The sequence below is a fragment of the Talpa occidentalis genome, unplaced genomic scaffold, assembly GCF_014898055.3.
Source record: "Talpa occidentalis isolate TD23 unplaced genomic scaffold, MPIMG_talOcc4v2.1 talOcc4.17, whole genome shotgun sequence".
Lineage (NCBI taxonomy): Eukaryota > Metazoa > Chordata > Mammalia > Eulipotyphla > Talpidae > Talpa > Talpa occidentalis.
The window spans coordinates 43,030,470-43,046,320 of NW_023601754.1; the positions used below are offsets into that span (position 1 = coordinate 43,030,470).

Consider the following 15,851-nt stretch of genomic DNA (forward strand, 5'->3'; position numbering starts at 1 on the left):
TGGTGTTTGGTGAGAACAAAATGAGTCATCTGGAATGAATGTGGGCTGCCAGACCCCTTTCAAAGAAACGATCTTTACCTGTCACATTTAAAGATGTTTATTGACTTCTGCTAGCTACGTGCCTGCTTGTCGGTTAGGTGGGACCAACTCGGTAACCCCTGCTTCCTGCTTTTTTTTTTTTTTTAAATAGAGGCATGCTTTATTTATTTATTTGTTTGTTTGTTCGTTTTGTTTATACATGCACTGGGTACAGTCAGAAGCGCGGGAGGGCGAGGGAATTCACCAGAGCCAGAGCGGGGAGCAGAGCAGGCAGAAGGACCGAGGTACACTGCTGAGGGGAGCAGCGGGCGGCAGGAGAGGTCTGCGCGCCATGTGGGACCCTCCTCTGGTGGCCGGGGAGCAGCCAGGGATCGAACCAGCGCCGCAGAGGCCGCAGGCAGCTTCGCAACCCAGCGCTCAACTGCTGCGCCACCGGGGAGGCCCGCTTCCTGCTTTCTTTAGATAATTAACCTGGCACCTGGGTAAGGGGAGGACACAGGACTGACAATAGAGAAGGCACTAGGAGGAACAGCGATCTTAGGGGAAATACTTTTTGAGAACATGGATTGATTTAGGGAGTGGGGGCCGAGAGATGGAGCTTGAGATCAGAAAACAGCATCCTCGAGGTGTGTTCACTGCCTTCTTAACAGAATGGTTAATTGGGAGAATGGGCTCTCAGAGCTCCTATAAAGGCAGAGATAAGCTCGCTAGCTGACACTGTTTGATGAATTGCTGGCAGGCTTTGGAATGCCTGTTTGGCTTCCTGTGGTGATGTTGGTGGCCTAGGGTAAAAATAAAGGGGAGAGACTAGTGTTAAACACATTTTTAAAATTTAATTTTTATGAGAGCCTTTAAAATTATAACTGTAAGAATTGTCCAGAGAAAAAAATTAAAATTAAAAAAATCTCTAGTAAAAAGTAAAAGGACATCTCCACTCCCCATTCCCCAGAGCTAAGTACTGTTAATGCTTTGCTACATAGTCTCCCATCCTTTTTGTATGAAAACATAATTTACTTTAAAAAACAAAATTAAGATTACGGTAGACATATTGCTTTGCTCTGAACCTTTAACACATCTTTTATTATTGAAAAGTATATATCTATAGAAGGCCCTAAAGATATATATACACATATAGTTCAGTAAATATATCACGTATCTTCAGTAAAGCAGATATACGTGAAATTACTACTCAGACCTAGAATTACTACTCAGACCTGCCAGGAACCCCTTCTCTGATTGCTCTCCTCCCTCTCCCCCTCTGATTTTTATAGCAAGATTTTACTTTATTTTTTGTTTACCACCTACATCTATATTCTCAAATAATTTAGTATGTAATTTGGCCTGTTTTTGAGCTTTATGTACATGAGATCGTACTGTAGTTTTTCTCTTATATGTTGAATTTTTTCACTCAATGTTATGGTTGTAAGATTCATTTACATTGTTACGTGTTTGTTCATTCTCACTGATACCTATTAATATTCTAGATAATATTCTATATATTCTAAATTATATGTAATATTCTGTTATGTAATATTCAAATATTTCCCTCTCTAATTGATTCAATGATCAGTTTTCAGTTTGGGGTAGTTATGAGCAGTGTTGCTATGAAACTCTTGTATGCGTTCCTGGTGTAAGTAAGCATGCCTTCCTTTTGAATACAGGAGGTCCTTCATATTCACCAGTTCTACTTCCTAGGATTGAGCTAACCACAGATGTTAGTAGATAGGCCTGCAATTGCATATCTGTATGGAACATGTATACATACTTTTTCCTTGTCATTAGTCCCTAAATTATGTAGTATAACAACTATTTATGTAGCATTTATATTGCATTAGGTAATATAAGAATTCTGGAGATGATTTAAAGTGCTATCTGAGAGTGTGTGTAGGTAATATGCAAATATTATGTCATTTATGGATTTTGTGTGGGGGAGGATTTCCTGTCTCTAAAGTGTCATTTCCGCTCTGCCTGCCTGCCTCACATTGATCTATAGGCATTCTTTATATATTCAGAATATATTAGTTTTTTATTAGTTATATGTGGTGCTGCTGTCATTTCTTATTCTCTATATTGTCATATTACTGTTTTGATGACCAGAATTCTTTAATTTCACTGAAGTCAGGCTTACTACTCTTTTCCCTCATGGCTTATACTTTTTGTTTCTTGTTTAAGAAATCCTTTACTATCCCAAGATCAATGCTGTATTGTCCTATATTCCCTTACAAGTTTGTCTTTCATATTTTAGATGTTAAACTCACCTAAAATTAATTTTTGTGAAGAGTGTGAAGTAGGTGGTGTCTGAATCTTTCCTTCACTTAATATATTGTGGCAATCTTTCCAATAGGTACATAATTTACCTTATTTTTTTTTTTTATTTTTATTTTAATTTTTTTTTTTTTTTTTTTAAATTTTTTTTTTTTTTATAGAGGCATGTTATTTATTTATTTGTTTGTTTGTTTTGTTTATACATGCACTGGGTACAGTCAGAAGCGCAGGAGGGTGAGAGAATTCACCAGAGCCAGAGCGGGGAGCAGAGCAGGCAGAAGGACTGAAGTACACTGCTGAGGGGAGCAGCGGGCGGCAGGAGAGGTCTGCGCGCCATGTGGGACCCTCCTCCGGTGGCCGGGGAGCAGCCGGGGATCGAACTGGCGCTGCAGAGGCCGGTTAGCTTCGCAACCCAGCGCTCAACCGCTGCGCCACCGGGGAGGCCCAATTTACCTTATTTTTACCTTATTATTTTTGACAACTGCAGAATTGTCAAATTTGTTTTTGATTAACTATTGTAAATAGTTGACAAGAAACACATTTGTTTTAATTGTACAACATAATGATTCAGTATTTGTATATACTGCAAAATGATCACCATATTAAGTTTAGTTAATGATGACCATTTTAAATTTCCATCTATTTCTCACCATAAGTATTGCTATAATTAATATTGTGCATATATCTTTGATTATCCATTTTGGTATTCCACACTAGTGATTTTTTTTAAAGATTTATTTATTTATGCATACAAGAACAGGGATATAGCCAGAGGTGTGGGGGGTAAGAGGATTCACCAGAGACACAGTGGGGAGCAGAACAGGCGGATCTACTGAAATTCACTGCTGAGGGAAGCAGCAGGCGAGACAGGAGAGGTCTACTGCACCATGTTGATCAGCTCCCTGGCGGAGGATTGAACTTGTGCTGCAGTGGCTGGCGATAGCTTGACAGCACTCAGACTTTAACCCATTGCGCCACCAGGGAGACCCACTACACTAGTGATTTTTTGAAGTGAGATTACTGGGTTAAAAGGTACACATATAACATTCTGATAGGTGCTATCAAATGGTATTTTATTTTATTTTTTTAAAGATTTATTTATACATACAAGAACTGGGGTACAGGCCAGAGGTGTGGGGGTGAGCATTCATCAGAGACAGTGGGGAACAGAACAGGGAGACTGACTGAAATACACTGCTGCGCCATGTGGGTAGCTCCCTGGCCGGGAATTGAACTTGTGCTGCAGTGGCTGTGAATAGCTGGGTAGGTTGTATCTTAACCCCTTGTGCCATCAGGGAGGCCCTCAAATGGTATTTTATTTCTGTTCTCAATGATAAGGACCCTGACTTATTCCTTCTTTTTTTTCTTAATACCCTATTATTTTCTGCCTCCTATTATTTTTTCTCTTTCTAACAATATCTTTAATTCCTTGCTTCTCCAGACCTGACTTTATTGACCCATGTTTCAGGAATCCAAAGAAAATAATTGTTTTATTTCCTTGTGTACCTTTCTTCCCCTATTGTCCCTTATATCCCTTTCACCCTCTCAGACTTTCTCCCTCTCCTCTTCTCTTTAACCTCAGGAACCTCATTTCATTTATTAATGTTTTTATAAGTATTTTGATTTGTCAATTCATGTGCTGTTTCCTTGTTTTACTCATACATGTGTAACATCCAATATTTCCTTTGTATGATTTATTCTATTCTTAGTAGCATATTAATTGGTTTCATATTTGCTAATTGAGTTTTTTCTATGACATTTTAAAACTGCTGGACTAGAGAGAAATCAAATTCTATTTGACTCTGACACTGATGGCATCTTTAGAAATCAATGATTAGGTCCCCAACAGCCCCATCTCCCTCTACTTTGATAAGCAGTGGGGTTCTAAAATCTAAGTGTTTGGTTAAACTTTTCTAGTATAAGGAGAATCTTGTCATGCTTTCTTTGTTTTTCTTATTTCCCCCAAGTTGACATTGAGTAGATAGGGCCAAGATGTGTTTATCCTGCTCTTCATTTCACCTCTCTTGTCTTTTCTCAAACCCTACTTCATTCTAGTTGATTCCACAGAATTTCTCTGGTTCAAGGAAGATCATTCTTTTAAAACTTACGGGTTTTCTTCACATTGCTCTTGAAATGATCGCAGGGACACTGCTTCAGTCCAGGGACTGTGATGAGTTTCCTTTTAGGGGCTCTCAGGAGTAAATCTGAAATAACAGGGTTACTGCTTAGATGGGAGGATTAATATACTTGAGGGTAAGTAGTAGGCAGGGCTTACGTGCCTTACAACTACTTTTGCATATTGCAATGGCTTAGGGAAAAGGGTCAGCCCAGAACAGTGGGAGTTTCCAGTCACAGAAGTGTCTGGAAATTGCTGAGTTGTTTGCCTGACCTTTATGGGCAAGAATTTGGTGGAAGGTTTGGAGGAGGCATTTACGTTGTTACTTGTTTATTCATTCTCACTGATATTATTAATATTCTGTGTCATAGTCTGCATTATAGAATTACAAACATTGGTTCTGACAATACCTCTAATTCCTTGCTCCTCTAGACCTGACTTTAATTAAAAAGAGGGATAAGACCTAGGTGTTTGTCTTTTAGTGGTGCTTTACCTTGTTTAAGTCATTTTGCTTTTCTTGATTTCAGCCTTACCTATGGGTAAAATAAGGTCGAGAATAGGATCTAGGAAGCTTTTGGAGGGCAGCCCTTGGTTCCTAAAAGGGGGAGTGGGTGGCAGACAGAAAAGTCAATTAGCTTTCCCCTGGATGATGGCGATCAATCAGCACTTGCCTAAGACTCAGGAAGTAATAAACACTGGTGTTGCTCATGGTGGGCTGGTAGAGGGGGGAATGGATGAGGGCAGCTGCCGAATTATTGGCACTGGTCTCTGGAACTCGGGAGAGAGATGGGTTCGTGATGGTACATCAGTATTGTTGATACCGAGTTACTGACCTTTGCATTCACATTCGTGGCTGCCTTCCTGGAGTCGTCTTCCAGAAGCCTGGCTTTGGTCCCTGTGACCTCTGGCGACCCCTGTTGGAAGGAAACAGTTCACTTCCAGGCACTAGTAAAAGGAGGGGCCAACAGAAATGGTTCCCCAGCATTGTGCTACCTGGGTTACCATAATTTTCTCTCTCTTCCCGCCCCCCTCTCTCTCTCCTCAGAGATTTAGGATACTTTAAGACAGGAGTATTTTAAACTGATAAGGAATTGAGTTTTAAAATCTGGCCTAGAGAAAACCTTAGCTGGCGCTTGGTAGAGAAAGAATGGGCTCTGGATGGAAACAAGGACAAAAGCTAGCGGTTATTACCACCCTCCCACCCCCCGATTAAAGTCCTCATGATTTAAGGAATAAGAGCTAGTCGCAGATTATCTATAAACCAGTCAGGTTCTTCACCTGATCTCCAAGTCTGCTATTTGAATCCATAATCCCATTTCAACTATCAGAGGATGATATTTACCTTTGTTCCTCTAGAACAATTTTTCTGGCCTCTATTCAAATATGTCTTATCATTTGATCCTGTCTTATTCCTATTTTATGATAAAATATACTTATGACAATCAAGGATGATGGTTTAGAGTTGAGAGTCTGGAGCTAGAACTGAGCCCAGATGATGCTTTCTTTGATAGTCATTTCTGGTATTTCCTGTCAGAATGAATTATACTTTCACATAGTTCCTCATTATGTGTGACTGCACCTCTGTTACTGCTCTGTAAATTAACTTATAGTTTATTGTTTGAAATCTATTGTGGACTGAATTGTGTCCACCCAAATTCATGTTGAAGCCTTAACTTCCAGTAACTCAGAATTACTGGATTTGGAGATAGAGCTTTTAAAGAGGTGGTAAAGTTAAAATGAAGCCATTCTGGTGGGCCATAATACTCTCTGACTGGAATTCTTGCAAGAAGAGAGATTTAGGCACAAAAAGAGACACCAGGGATGTACATGCACAGAAGAATGGTCGTGAGTCTAGAGCAAGAAGGTGGCAATCTACAAGCCAAGGAGAGAGACCTCAGAATCAATCCAAACTGCTGACATCTTGACTTTACTTTCAGCTTCCAGAACTGTTGAGAAAATAAATTTCGGTTGTTGAAGCTATCCAATGTGTGCTATTTATTATGGCAGCCTTTGCAGACAAAAAAAAAAAAAATCTTTCTCTTTCACTGCACTCTGAACCAATGGCTTAGTAGTCATTCAACTACAGGGTTCCTGCCACATGACAGGCATTTGGTAAATGTTTGCTCAATAAGTATATGGGCATATTGTTTAGAGTGGGCCCTTAGGAACAGTCTGATTCAATCCAGATCTCCTATTTCCCAGATTCTGCCCTTTCTGCCACACAGATGGAGGGTGTTGCATCATTTCCCCAAGTATTACTTTCCAAATAATCTCATGTGCTCTTTTGAGCTCTGTAAAAATAACTTAAAAAGGCATAACCCCTGCCATCTAAACTTTTCTAATATTTTACTCTCACTTGACCTCTACACTCATTTCAGAGAAAAGCCACAAAATATTAGAGCCAGAAGACATCTTGGAGATCATTATTTGAATCCTTTTCATTGGGATTTTCCCCCTCCTAAATGTAATATAATTATATTAGATGCAATCTGGAAAGTACAAATAAAAAAATCTTTACTCTTAATAATCATTGGCATTTTGGTGTATTTCCTTTGTATGCTTTTCTTTATAGAGTTATACCATAGTATGTGAGCAAATGTCTTTTTGCTCACCTTAAACTTTTTTTTAAGATTTATTTATTTATGCATACAAGAACTGGGGTGTAGACCAGAGATGCGGGTGTGGGTGAGAGGATTCACCAGAGAGGGTGGAGAGCAGAACAGGCAGATCTGCTGAATATGCCCTGCTGAGGGGAGCAGAGGGCGAGACAGGAGAGGTCTGCTGCGCCATGTGGGTTGCTCTTGGCCAGCAGGGCATCGAACTCATGCTGCAGTGGCTGGCAGTAGCTTGATAGAGCTCTTTTTAACCCTTCTGCCACCAAGGAGGCCCCTAAGCTTTTTTCCCTTTATTTTATGCATGTTAGAGCTGGGATGTAGGATAGAGTGGAGGGGGTGAGAGGATTCGCCAGAGACAGAGTAGGGAGCAGAACAGGCAGATTGGCTAAAATACACTGCTGAGGGGAGTAGCAGGCGAGACAGGAGAGGTCTGCTGTGCCATGTGAGTTAACTTCCTGGCTGGGGATCGAACTCGTGCTGCAGTGACTGCTGATAGCTTCATAGTGCTGACACTTTACCCCTTGTGCCATCAGGGAGGCCCTCTTTTTGCTCACTTTATAAGCATTTGGGATGTCCCAAATTATTTAACTGTTCTAAATATTCAATTGTTTTATTTTTGGATATTGACAGATTTCTTTGAGCTTGAAATTGCTTTCTACATTTTGGATTATTTTCTTGGACAAGATTTCCCAAAGTGAAATTATTGGGTTAAAAGTTAACAGTTTTATGGGGCCTCCCTGGTGGTGCAGGGGGTTAAGTCGCAGCACTATGAAGCTGTCCTCAGTTGCTGCAACACGGGTTTTATCCCCAGCCAGGGAGTTAACCCACATGGTGCAGCAGACCTCTCATGTCTCACCCGCTGCTCCCCTCAGCAGGGTATTTCAGTAGATTCACCTGTTCTGCAGATCACTCTGTCTCTGGTGAATCCTCTCATCTCTGGCCTACATCCCAGTTCTTGTATGCATAAATGATCTTTTTTTTTTTTTTGTCACACTATGTGTCACTTTATTAAGAACTCTTAAAAAATAAAACCAAAACAACTGGGTGAAGGACACAACAGAACATTGATAGTTTTTACGGCATTTTTGATAGTTTGAAAAGTGAAAAGCTAAAAATTTAAAAGATCATATCTTATTTTGAGAATTTTTGGAGGGGGGCTTGGGGTGTCATATTCCTCTAGGCACATTTAACCCTGCATTGCAAAACTGCCTGCTGGGAAACGAGACTGGTGTCTGGCCACCACCGACTCGCTGTGGTTTGTAATAGCACCACCTGGTGGCACAGTGCGCTTTTCCCAATTTGCTGGTCTTGTCGCTTTAGGAGTTTGGAAATTTTATGCAGTACTTTGTTGGACTCATAGTAGCTGCACATTTTATCTAATCTTCACGATGGTTCTGTGTGCTCAGTGGTATTTTATTCTTCTTAAAATGGTAAAACTAGGGCCTCCCTGGTTGCACAAGGGGTTAAGATGCAACCCATGAAGCTGTCCGCAGCCACTGTAGCATGAGTTCGATCCCCGGCTGGCCAGGGAGCTACCCACATGGTGCAGCAGACCTCTCCTGTCTCCCCGCTGCTCCCCTCAGCAGTGTGTTTCAGTCAATCTGCCTGTTCTGTTCCCCACTCTGTCTCTGGTGAATCCTCTCACCCCCCACCCCACAACTCTGGCCTGTACCCCAGTTCTTATATGCATAAATAAATAAATCTTAAAAAAAAAAAAAGATGGTAAAAGTAGGGCTAAAAAGTTAAGCACCTTGTCAGGATCTCAAAATAGGTGGCCGAGCAGGAGTTGAATCTGTGTCTCACTGACTTCAAGGCTTCGTCTAAAGGTCTAGGTGAGTCTAGATGCGGAGCCAGGTTTGAGAGCCACTGCTCTAGAGAAGAGGGTTCCCTCAAGGGCACACTTGGCAATGTCTGGAGATATTTTTGGCTGTTTTAACAGGGGGGTGTTGGACATGGAGAGGCTGATAATGGCATCTAGTGGGTAGAGGCCACATGATGCTGCTAAGCATCTTACAATGCACAAAACAACCCCTACAACAAAGAATTACCCAGCCCCAAATGTCAACAGAGCTGTTATTAAACCCTGGTGTAAAGTCCTCAAAGGACAACATTTTGACCCTAGAACTTGAAGGTTTTTTCTTTCACGTAGCAAATATTTGCTGAGAACCCTTAAGGAAAGTGTGAGCATTATGGGAACGGGGCAGCTGATTGTGCCACCAAGGAAGTTAGCTTCTAGAAGGGCAACATAAGGCAAAATAGGAAAAGTGCAAAGAGACAGAGTCAAATTAGGGCTAAATGTTCACTGAGGGAGAGCTCCAGTCTGCACTTGGGAGGAATCAAGGGAGGCTGTGAGGAGAAGGTTTTGAGCTGGGTGTATGAACTAAGTTGAGCTGGTTGAAAAGCATAGGCTGCTCAGGGGACAGCCAATTGTCTAATCAAGGTGAGCACAGAGCATTGTCAGCGAGTGGCAGCCACTGACACAAGCGGCAGGGGTGTGCCTAGAGCTGAATCCAGGCTGAAAGCGCTAGCCCTGGTGTCTACCATGGTGATGCAGACACCTGTCCCTTGCAGAGTGGTGGTCTAGGTCCTGGGGCTTTGGGGTCCTAGCAGCCTCCAGAGAGCTTCCAGGGAAGGGAAGTTGGAAACTGGGGTGGAGTAGCATAAACTTCTCATTTTAGGACTAAACTGGTCCTAAACATGTAACAAGGCTGTTTCACTTCACAGCAGCCCTTGGAGAGGTCTAGTGTTTCTCTCAAGTGGAAGCATACATGGGGACAAGTCTCTCCTGCATGGCTCTTCTGCGGGACTGGACTACTTCCCCCATAGTAAAAACTGGAACCAATTTTGGGCTCCTGTTATACCCAAGGCTTGTTCCCAAATGGTAGGCTGTTAAAACAGGAATTGGTATGGCTACAGCTTCAAATATGGACACTATCTGGTGATAGGATTTTTTTGTTTATTATTTTTACCACTGAATAACATTAAAAATTGTGGCAGGCTGGGCCTCCCTGGTGGCACAGTGGTTGAGTGCTGAGTTGCGAAGCTGCCCGCAGTCTCTGCAACACTGGTTCGATCCCCTGCCGCTGGTAAGGGTCCCACATGGCGTGCAGACCTCTCCTGCCGCCCGCTGCTCCCCTCAGCAGTGTAATTTGTCTGTCTGCCTGTTCTGCTCTCCACTCTGGCTCTGGTGAATTCTCTCACCCTCCTGCGCTTCTGACTGTACCTAGTGCTTGTATAAATAAATAAATAAATCTTAAAAAAAAAATTGTGGCAGGCTGATGCATTATAGAGAATATAAGCAAGGACTTCCTTATTTTCTACAAATGTCTAGTTGCCTTCAACACCCTCCCACCACCCCCGCCAAGACTGACCCTGGGGAAATTTCTTACTCTTCTGAAGAGGGACTGGGGGGAGAAGGCAAAGTACACATCTTTGTTGAGCCAGCATTTTTTCCCCAGCTCTAGCTTCAGATAGCTTCACACACACTGTCTCATTTAACTTCACAACACTCTGGATACATGCACAGTTTTCTCTTTTTTTGTAAAAGGTAATGGGCACTCAGATAGACTAACTTGCTCCAAATCCCTGTAGCTAAAAGGGGCTGCATTTTGGGGCCTTCCCTGGTGGCACAGGCGGTTGAGCGCAGTGCTGTGAGGCTGTCCGCAGCCTCTGCAGCGTGGGTTCAATCCTGGCCTGCCGGTGAGAATCCCACATGGCACGGCAGACCTCTTCTGTCTTGCCGGCTGCTCCCCTCAGCAGTGTATTTCGTCAGTCTGCCTGTTCTGCTCCCCGCTCTGTCGCTGGTGAATCCTCTCACCCTCCCGCGCATCTGGCCTGTACCTTGGTACTTGTATGCATGAACAAATAAATCTTTAAAAAAAAAAAAGGGGGGGCGGGGCCTCCCCGGTGGCGCAGCGGTTGAGCGCTGGGTTGCGAAGCTGCCCGCGGCCTCTGCGGCGCCGGTTCGATCCCCGGCTGCTCCCTGGCCACCAGAGGAGGGTCCCACATGGCGCGCAGACCTCTCCTGCCGCCCGCTGCTTCCCTCAGCAGTGTACTTCGGTCCTTCTGCCTGCTCTGCTCCCCGCTCTGGCTCTGGTGAATTCTCTCACCCTTCTGCGCTTCTGACTGTACCCAGTGCATGTATAAACAAAACAAACAAACCAGCAAACAAATAAATAAAGCATGCCTCTATAAAAAAAAAATAAAATAAAAAAATTAAAAAAAAAAAAGGGGGGGGCTGCATTTTAATGTATACTTAGGACCACATTTTCTTTTCTGTCTTGTCACATTTTCTCCCCCCTTCCCTCTTTGTAGAAGATTATTATTATTATTTTTTTTTTTACCTGAGTTTGGGCTGCTAGAGACCACGGACATCAGCATTAGTGGCAGCAACAGAAGGAAGGAAGCCAATAGAACTCTCATGACGACTGTGGTGCTGCTGTAAGTTGCCTGAAGAGTGTGTGGCAGGTTCCCAGGCAGAGGCTCCCCGTCTTCTTGGGACAGCTCAGGCCCTGGGACTCCGCACTTGGTGCTTGACACTTTAATCCCAGCCCAGTGTCCCCTTGGAGGATGAGAACAATTAGGTGGCCCAGCTTTGTGAAGTAGCAGGTTGGACCACGCACTTTACGGGAATCTGGGAGGTGAAACTGGCCAAACAAAAGAAACAAAGCCTTCTCAAGAACTTAAGAAGGTGATTGTGACTTGGCAGCTGAACTCGTTCCCTCCCCTTTTATCTGCCTCTCTGCCCTCCAGAATGTAATGATTTTCCCCCCAAGTCTTTTTTCTTGTTTGTATTTCCTTATACATATCAGGGACACTTTCTTGGTTAATATCTGGCAGGAAAGTAAGCACCATGGATTGGCAGAAGAGAGGATGACATGGTCTGTTTCACCTCTGTCTTCCTGTCGTTGGCACAGTATGGGCGATACCAGCGTAGTTGCTTGGGAAGTGGCCCTGCCCCACTCTGTTTACAATCTACTCCAATTCTGTGGTCCCAGAAGGTGGGGAGCAGGGAAGATCAAGGAGGGGAGGCTGTTCTTTCTACCCCTAGACCCGTGAAACTAACTTCCTTGCTCCTCAGGAGATGACTGTGTCTTAGCTGCTCTAGCCGAAAGGAAGAGGGAACTGGGTTGGACAACCCTCAGGGCTTCAGAGGATTTGAGAAGCACAGGAATCACAGAGGGGAAGGCATAGTGATTTTTGACTCCAGACCTTGTTTGAAAACAGCCCAAAGCTTAAGGAGAAGGTAATACAGTTCAGCAATTTCCCAGAGAAATCAGATAGCACTCAGAGGGGTGGAGAAAGATTTATTTGTCACAACGGCGGGCTCAGTGGGATCGCTCCCCAAAGGGCAGAGCCCCCAAGAACAAATGGCAGGGTTTTATACAGTTTGTACGAGGCAACTTGCTATCCCATCCATCGTAGCATAAGCATTCTTTATTGTTTGAAGGGGGTTCAAGGTAGCCATGGCTACCACCTCAGACAAACAGTGCAGGACACCCAGCAGCTTTTTCACTTCAGCAAGCAGCAGAATCAAAGCGATAGACTCCCCCAAGCATCAGGCTTGGGAAAGCAACAGAATCTAAGCATCAGACTCCCCCAGGCAGCAGGCTTGGGAAACTTACGGCTTCGGTACTAGGAGTAAACAGTGAGGGTTATGGAAGACCGGCGCTTCATAGACTTGACTCATTCCAGAGACTTTAGGAAATGTGCTCCCAGAAAGAAAAGGCTGGGTTTGGATGTGGGGTGATATATGTGGGAACCAAAGTCAGGATTAACAAGGAGGCCCTCCCCGGCAGCCTCAGGCAGGCGGGAGGGAAGGTGGGATGGCTTCGTTTCACCTATGAGGGGGAAAGAGGAAAGGCACGAGTCAAACCCGTTTTTATTTTTATTTGATCATTCTTATCCTTTCAATTTTCAAATTATCCATGCATTAACCTGTTAGGCAGTTGACTGTAGATTTTGCTACTACAAGTTTGTGGAGCACCTGCAGGGAGCCAGGTGCTGTGCCAGGCGGTGGAGATCATCGAGTTGAAGGCTTGGGCTTGATCTGAGCCGAGATTGTGATGCAAATCTCTGATGTAGCTTCTCTCTGGAAAATTCTAAAAATGGTTTCTATTCTCAGGAGGCTCAAGTCTCATCAGGGAGATGACATAACCTTCAAGAAGTCTAGACATATGAGCGGAACCAAATTGCAGAAGTGGCAGGAGTTCATTGTGGACTCAGCTCAAGCGGCTCAGGGTTAGGTGGAACCATGGGGTGTGGGCCCTGAGGCTGTTTGCTCTTCATTTTTGTGATCCTTAAACTTATGTAGGACCTGGTACTTTATAAATATTTATTGAATTGGATGATATTTTTGTGACCCTTTAGCTAGGCATGATACGTTAGAAAGCATGTGAAAGTGCAACCTGTTACTAGAAAGAAAATCCTAGTCACTGATGACCACGTGTCCACATGGAGCCTGGTGGCTGGGGGCGGTGGGCGGGGGGGCTTTGGTTTTCCCACCGAGTCATCTGCCCACCAGTCCACTCTGAGGCTGCTGAGCAGGGAGCGCTCCCTAGGTTCCTGTCTCCCTGTCCACTCACTCCATTTCAGTTTCCCCTCCATGAACTTGAAGTATGGTGTCAAGGCCTGTGTGCCATGGTTGGGGGGCGGCAGTTTGGGGTTCCTAAGGTGCATTGATAGAAAATACCCTCAAGACAACTGGATTTTTCTCTTGATAATATTGACGACTACTTAGAGCCTATCTAGAGAACATTATTTATTGTTTATGTGTCAACACAGTCTTTGACTTACAAAGGCCCTTCTTTTTAAGTAAGAAAGGAGACAAGGGCAAAGTGGGAATGAAACACCATTCTGCATGGTTATTCTACAGTGTGCTTAGGAGCCATTAAAAAATAGTTGATTGGGGCCTCCCTGGTGGCGCAGCGGTTGAGCGCTGGGTTGCAAAGCTGCCCGCAGCCTCTGCAGCACCTGTTCGATCCCCGGCCACCAGGTGAGGGTCCCACATGGTGCTCAGACCTCTCCTGCCGCCCGCTGCTCCCCTCAGCAATGTACTTCTGTCCTTCTCCTGCTCTGCTCCCCGCTCTGGCTCTGGTGAATTCTCTCACCCTCCCGCGCTTCTGACTGTACCCAATGCTTGTACAAATAAATAAATAAATCTTAAAAAAAAAAAATAGTTGATTGATTCCATGATCCTTGTTGCTCTAAGGATAGCAGTTCCCACATCCATCTACGCATACATTCAGTGATCACCAAAGCACTTACTTTGTTGGGCTTTTGCTGGGTCATGGCTACTGAGAAGAATAACGCTCTGCTGTCTCTGAGGCGTTCTCTCTGTCCGCACAGACCCATGGAGCCAGTCCACAGTGCGTTTCCACAGAAGCAGAAGTGAAAGCACAGTGTGTTATGTGATCTATCATATATGATTATCATAGTCAGCCAGCCTCAAGGACTAAACATTAGGACTAAGACTCAGGTTTCCTGACTTGGTAGATTATCCGTTTGTGATGCTGCTCCATATGCAGATGTGTTGAGCTCTAATAGGACAGAGGACATGAGAGTGAAGTGAGCGCCCATGAGCAGAGTGTACTAGTCAGAGGAGAATGTCCAATTCAATTATGATTGCAAAAAGAGCCGCTTGGACACTTGCAGTCTTTTTTCACTTTTTCGCTTTGAGCTTGAAATAAGGGAAATTGAGTCCAGGAAACCAAAAGTAGGAGATTTGCACACGGGGTTGAAGAGATGGGCCAAAAAAAAAAAAAAAATCGATTTACTTTTATCATGGCATTTCTCACTGAACTCTAGTAGTCTGGTTACGAATTGGGTTCTCTCTATAACCTGGAGCTCAGTGAGGGCAGGGACCAGCTTGCTTTATCTTTCTTTCTCCAATCTATAGTTGCATAACAGGTTCCAATAAATAGTTCTTAAGAAAACCCTGCTGGGGAAAAAGTACACACTTCCCCAGATATGGAACCACAGAGCAGTAGTGCAAGTAGGAAAAACCAACATTCTCAAGTCAGGTGAGGTGTGTGGTTTTCTAATTATAGGCCAAATGCTCAGAGTGAGGCAATAGCGTCCTGTGACTTGGCTGCTCACCGTAGAACACTCTCCGAATTCAGATTTTTGTCGTGGTTGATAGTCTTCCCTTGCCCATTAGAAAGTGACAGGAGAATCAGGGGCTCCAGAATATGTCACCAGGAAATGGCCCAGGGGAGATGAGAGAAGCGCGTGGCAGTTGCTCACAAATATTTGGAGGTCTGGGAGACTTGTTTCAGTGCCTCCAGAGACTTAGAGACTAGGCTTGGAGTATGCATCAGACACATTTTGCTCAGGATGAGAAAGAACTGTTACAGTGAAGTTTCCTTGGAAAATTATAACTTTACTGGTGGAATTCAGGTGGAGACTAGGTGTCTGAAAATAGCTGTCACAGTCATTTTTTTGATGGTTACAAGGGCAGAGTTTGGCTTAGAACCCAGGTTAGCTAGTGTTCACATTTTATCAGGTGTTATAAAAACTGCCCGTTGATGAATATACACAATGGAGTGGCACTCAACTATAAAAAAGATAAAATCCTGCCATTTGCAACAACATGGATGGAACTAGAAGGTATTATGCTTAATGAATTAAATCAGATGGGGAAAGGCAAACACTGTATGATTTCACTTTTATGTAGACATAAATAGTGAAAACAAACAAATGAAGTAAATTAAAAAAAACAAATTTGGGCCTCCACTGGTGGCGCAGGCGGTTGAGCGCAGCGCTGTGAAGCTGTCCGCAGCCTCTGCAGCGCGGGTTTGATCCCGGCAGGCCGGCGA

The 15,851-nt window shown here is 43.8% G+C and overlaps 1 protein-coding gene across 1 annotated transcript; it reads right to left on the minus strand.

Annotated features, from left to right (window-relative positions):
* Positions 1–723: 723 nt before the first annotated feature.
* CXCL17 (C-X-C motif chemokine ligand 17) lies at positions 724–11,457 on the minus strand. The gene is made up of 4 exons (XM_037516694.1): positions 11,379–11,457; positions 5,254–5,334; positions 4,413–4,508; positions 724–821 (listed from the first exon to the last, which is right to left on the minus strand). Exons 1-4 carry the CDS (start codon positions 11,455–11,457, stop codon positions 724–726), a joined length of 354 nt encoding a protein of 117 aa, XP_037372591.1.
* Positions 11,458–15,851: the final 4,394 nt, after the last annotated feature.

What these genes read in the sequence shown, in the direction of transcription:
- CXCL17 (XM_037516694.1), bottom strand. Translation starts at nt 11,457, where the DNA reads ATGAGAGTTCTATTGGCTTCCTTCCTTCTGTTGCTGCCACTAATGCTG. An exon ending in CCACGAATGTGAATGCAAAG is followed by an intron (nt 4,509 to 5,253) that starts GTCAGTAACTCG and finishes CTGTTATTTCAG; the next exon opens with ATTTACTCCTGAGAGCCCCT. An exon ending in GAGCAATGTGAAGAAAACCC is followed by an intron (nt 822 to 4,412) that starts GTAAGTTTTAAA and finishes TTTTTACCCTAG; the next exon opens with GCCACCAACATCACCACAGG.